At 44.4% G+C, this 5,061-nt stretch overlaps 1 protein-coding gene across 2 annotated transcripts in view; it reads right to left on the bottom strand.

The window, feature by feature from the left end:
• The window catches only part of LOC109286693 (fatty-acid amide hydrolase 1-like), a 33,692-nt gene that overhangs the window by 14,103 nt on the left and 14,528 nt on the right, over positions 1-5,061 (bottom strand). For both annotated transcript variants that reach the window (XM_019501366.1, XM_019501365.1), the window contains exons 3-6: positions 3,964-4,107; positions 3,037-3,170; positions 1,709-1,915; positions 894-934 (exon numbers count right to left, since the gene is read on the bottom strand). In XM_019501366.1, the coding sequence (XP_019356911.1) occupies positions 894-934; positions 1,709-1,915; positions 3,037-3,170; positions 3,964-4,107 (526 nt within the window). The remainder of the gene's footprint in view (positions 1-893; positions 935-1,708; positions 1,916-3,036; positions 3,171-3,963; positions 4,108-5,061) is intronic.

Raw genomic sequence — 5,061 nt, 5'->3', positions numbered from 1 at the left:
AAAGGAGGCTCTCTGGCTCTGTCTTGCCAGGTTCTTCTTTTGATCTCCTGAAAGAGACCACAAAGCCTTTGGCAAGAAACAAAATAAGTATTAGATTCCTCAGTGGCTGTATTAGATTCCCCAATCACCGTATTTGGGATCAGGAAGGAATTTTACTCTCTGGTGTGGACAGAGGGGTGGTTTGCCTTCCTCTGTAGTGGTGGATATAGTCCCCTTCCTTGGATCACTCAAGCATATTAAACAATCTTTGCAGCAGCAGGACATTGGGCGCATCTACAGAAGATGTGTTAATGCACACTAGCCTAACTTAATGCACATTATGAGTGGCATGTACACGTACATGCCCTCAATGCACATTAAAAATGGCAAAATTAGGCTAATTGAACCTAAATTTGATACCTGTAGATGCGGGCATCAAATTTAGGTGTGATTAGTCAAAGCATATTAATGCATGTGCAGATGCAACCTGGCACTAACTTTAGTGCCGGGTCTGCCCAGCCACTAGGGACACATGGCAGGGCTGCAGGGACTTGGCACTAACTTTAGTGCCAAGTCTCTGCATGTGTAGACACCTGCCAAAAATTGCTTAATGCACATTAGCTTAATGCGCATTAAATTTAGTTGCGCTTAAATGCACGTGTCGATGTGCTCATTTCCTGGCATTGTCCCCCTCCTTTTCCTGTGGTAGGTTAGGCTGTTATATCTTGTGGTTGTGTCAGGGTTGACTGTGTAGTTTCACTAATAGGTTAGACAGTGGATTTTTATGGGATGGTTTGGATAGGGATCATCATGCCTCAGGCAAGGGTTGGACTACATGACCTTCAGAGGTCTCTTCCAGCTGTACATTTCTATGATTCTATTTTTCAGGAGACCATTGGTGGTAAAAATCCTACCTGATTTTTGCCCCCGAAGAATGGCAACCATTCCTTTCTGGCTGTGGAAAAACACAGAAGCACAAACAGTAGAAGAAAGATTGCTTTTAACAGGGAGAGGTAGTTGTGAGTAAGACCGACAACAAATGGGAATTTTGCCCTTCCTTGGCACATGCTACAAACATGCAGACTAGAATACTGTGTTCTTGCTTGCAATAACTGAAAAATAAACAGAGATTACGGGGAAAAATAGTTCAGGCCTGTTTTAAAAAGATTTAGGTAGCAAAAACTACAGCCAAAATTCTCGGAGTCCCAAGCCAGGACATTTTTTTTCCCCAAAACATTCTTACCTGGGACTGAAATGTCCTAGATTAAAGTCCCTGGCATATGAAAAAAAGACTGAACGTTAAAGCTTTCAGCTGGGAACTTGCAAAGAGGCCCAAGGAAAAATTAGTTATTAATTTTCTACAGTAATAGAAGTGGACTTCCTAATGCCTTTGGTTTCCTTTGGAAATGCCACCCTCTGCTTGCACAGGGACACATGGGGTGAAGGGAACTGCACTGGAAGACAGTTTTGCCTGGGTCCTTTTTTTTAGATGGGGGAAAAAGAGATCTTTGAGTTGCAGAAAGCTCATCTATAAAAGACTAGCATGAAAATATCCTTAAAGATGTTCTCACTGAACATGCTGGCATTGTCAGGCTGCTATCAGGCGTGGATACTTCCTACCCATGGGTTAATTCCTGACCCTCTCATTGAGATTTCACTTTATCTCTAGAGTGATCTTCACTGAAGCCCTGGTTGCTGCCAAGGCAAAAGACCAAGGTGTATGGGGTACCTGAGTCTGGACGCAGTGGGTTTAAATGCACAGAGCCCACAGAAAGCAGCTGGGATTCGAACACTCCCTCCTATATCAGTCCCAATGCCCAGGATGGATCCTCCACTCCTGATCAGGGCCCCTTCTCCACCACTGGAGCCACCGGGCGATCTGGTGGGGTTCAAAGGGTTCGCTGTAGGCCCAAAGATGACGTTACTGCAGTCATAGCTAAAACGAGAAAGAAGCTCCAGTGTTTAATTACCTTGTGATCTGGTCTGAAGACCAGTGAAGTCCAAAGGAGCCTTTAGTCAGGTCCTCGGTATAACGCTGAGAAATTTCTTCAGTGCAGTATTGTTTACTTGAGATTTGTCAAAAAGGCATATGTTGTGCAAGCGGAAGCTGTTTGCCATTAACAGTCTTTTCCCCCAGATTTTTACTGGGGGGGAGGCCTTAAAATGGGAAAAATATTGTATTTACTTGCATGCCACATGTACCTTCTCCCCCCGCAAAAATTAACCTTCCAAAATGTTGGTGCTTGTCTTAACAAGGAAGCAAATTTCTGCACTTAATAATGTATAGGGATGCTATAATGCCTGCTGGGACTGTCTCTCTTTCCCTGGCGTGGGAGAGGAGGGGTGACGTGCACTGTTCAGCATCATGGTTCATTTTAACCCTTTCACAGCTGCTGCCAAATTGGCAGTAGCTTTTAGCCAGGCAGCTCTGACCAGGATTTAGCCATGTGGTCAGGATCCCCCATGGTTAGGATTTAGCCAAGATGCAAGAAAAATCTTTTGTATTTCTTTCAGCCTTCCCAAAACACAGTGCATGTCTTATTTGAGGGCACATGGCATGCGCTATGGTAATAGTAGAGTGAATAACATCCCATTTATTTTATTGAAATTAGAATACCTTCACATCTGGAATAGTCGCTGGTAGAGCAGGGGCGGGCGATTATTTTGGGCAGAGGGCCACTTACTGAGTTTTGGCAAGCCATCAACGGCCACGTGACAGGCAGCCCAGGGCAGGTAAATATTCATTTTCTAAATTTTTTAGGGGCCCCGCAGGCTGGATAGAATGGCCTGGCAGGCTGCATCCAGCCCCTGGGCTGCATTTTGCCCACCCCTGTGGTAGAGAAATAGGGGAAATTGGAGGGGAAAAAGAAATCGCTGACCCCACCATTGAATTTTCAGTGACATTTGGAAAGTTTTCAAGATGCTTCCTTAACAGCCCTTAGGAAACTTTTTAACTGATTAAAAATCTAGTTCAACATAATTCTGGCCCAAAAGTCGGCAGAAGATATTTGCTTTGGCCATGAATACTGGATCAATTCAAAAGTTGTTCCAGTTTACCTCAGCAAGCCCTGAGGTACATTGCTCTTCACAAAGGGAATGGCGCCCTGTCTCTTCAAGACCTGGACCACCACACTGTCCTCCGCAGCAGGACGATTGAGTTTCTTCAGAAACCCCAATGTGGAATCATGTCCCTGAAAAGCAGAAAGCAGACACAGGTAGATGGGCCCGATTTGAAACCTTCATGCTTCAAGAGCAACGATTGGTACCATGTACTCATAGGAGCTTCTTCCGTGGTCTGGTTTTTAATGAAATGTGAATTGGGATGTTTTCACAGTGCAAGCTCTGTATAATGACTCCCCACCCGCAATGGGGACCACAAGAAAAGCTCGTTAAAGGAGAACGTTAGCTATAAAAGAGAGAACCAATTTGCTGCATCGTAACAATGAAAAAAGAAATCCTTCCCTGCTGTTAGGATTGTTAAAATGGGGTTGGTGATGAATGGGGTTGGTTATGATGCAGTTGGACTGTGTTAATAAGCACTGATATGCCTATGGAGACAACCACTCACATATATTGTAAAAGTCCAAGAAAGGTATTCTAATTGGCTTGGCTAGGCACGTGACAATGTGCAAATTGGCTATCTTCCCACTTGCTGGGGTACTGCAAAGAGCAAGATTGTGACCTGGACATAGCTCTATTTTTGGGATACTACTTTCTGATTCATGCCATTCACATGCCTGCAGTCTGGTTCTTAACAAGAAGGGAACTTTTTGACAGAGAGACTGTTTCATGAGCATGACCTGCCCTAGGGAAACTGTCAGGAGGACTTCTTTTAACCACTGTGATCCGCAAATAGGTCAAAAGTAGGGATTACCACTGAGATTTGAAACCACGAAGATCTAAAGATGATGCCAATCCATCTCAATGTCCAAATTGGCTGATCTTCTCGGAAAATTTCAGCCACAAAAGTGATGCTTGCTTTACCTTGCAGTCAATGGAGTCCTTCACGCTGACCGGGATCCCGTACAAAAAGCCCTTCTTCTCCTGCTTCTTCACTTCCTGAAGCTGAGACTCGCATTCCTGGAGATAGTCAGTTAGACAGTTGACATCCTTGTTCACTTGAAAGGCCTTTGAAAAGATGACAAAGCCCGTCAGGAGGAGGATAGAGGTTGGAGGCAGAAGCTGGCTGAATTTTGAAGCTGGTTTCCTCCGAGCAAGAAACACAGTAAAATCTGGTTGATTTGCCACTCTAAGGGGATTGATAGTAATGCCTAACTATCCAATAATAAGATGATGCAGAGTTTTTGGTTGTAGCCATGTTGGTCTAAGAACATAGGCAGGCAAGTTTCTTTGGGTATCTTTTATTAGACCAACTGAGTAGTTCGAGAAAAGTTCGCTGCAAGCTTTTGGGTGCAGTTCCCCTTCTTCAGGAATAGGGAAGACTCCCTATGAAGGGTGATTGCACCCAAAAGCTTACAAAGAGCTTTTTTCCAACTATTTAGTCAGTCTAATAAAAGATATCACATCGACCCAAAGAACCTTGCCTAGACAAACTATTGAAGAGGTTTCTTACTATAGAAATGATATGATAATGGAGTAAAATAATTAGTCAAAGGCTTTTGCTCTGCACTTGTGGCCAAAAGAGAAGACTTTTCTGTAAAACTGAATGTTTTATTGTCTACCTAGAGAAGCCCAGAAAAGCTGAAGAATATCTAATGCTTCATGGGCACCATTTGGCTTGAAGACAGATAGCAGAAACTTGTAGTTTCATAGTTGGTCGGGTCAGAAGGCACTTGAGCAGATCATCAAGTCTGACACCTTGCCATGGGCAGGAATGAATGCTGGGGTCAAACGACCCTGGCTAGGTGATTGTCTAGCTTCCTTTTGAAGACCCCCAGGGTAGGAGTGAGCAACCCTTCCCTTGGAAGTTGGTTCCAGACCCTAGCTGCCCTGACAGTGAAGTAGCGCCTCCTGATATCTAGTCAGAATCTACTCTCTGTCAACTTATGGCCACCATTCCTTGTTACTCCCAGTGGTGCTTGGGGGGAACAGGGACTCCCCCAGTGCCTGCTGGTCCCCCTT

The sequence above is a fragment of the Gavialis gangeticus genome, unplaced genomic scaffold, assembly GCF_001723915.1.
Source record: "Gavialis gangeticus isolate Ggan-Ray unplaced genomic scaffold, GavGan_comp1, whole genome shotgun sequence".
Taxonomy (NCBI): Eukaryota; Metazoa; Chordata; order Crocodylia; family Gavialidae; genus Gavialis; species Gavialis gangeticus.
Note: the sequence above shows the minus strand (reverse complement) of the source record. Positions and strands in the feature narration are given on the sequence as shown.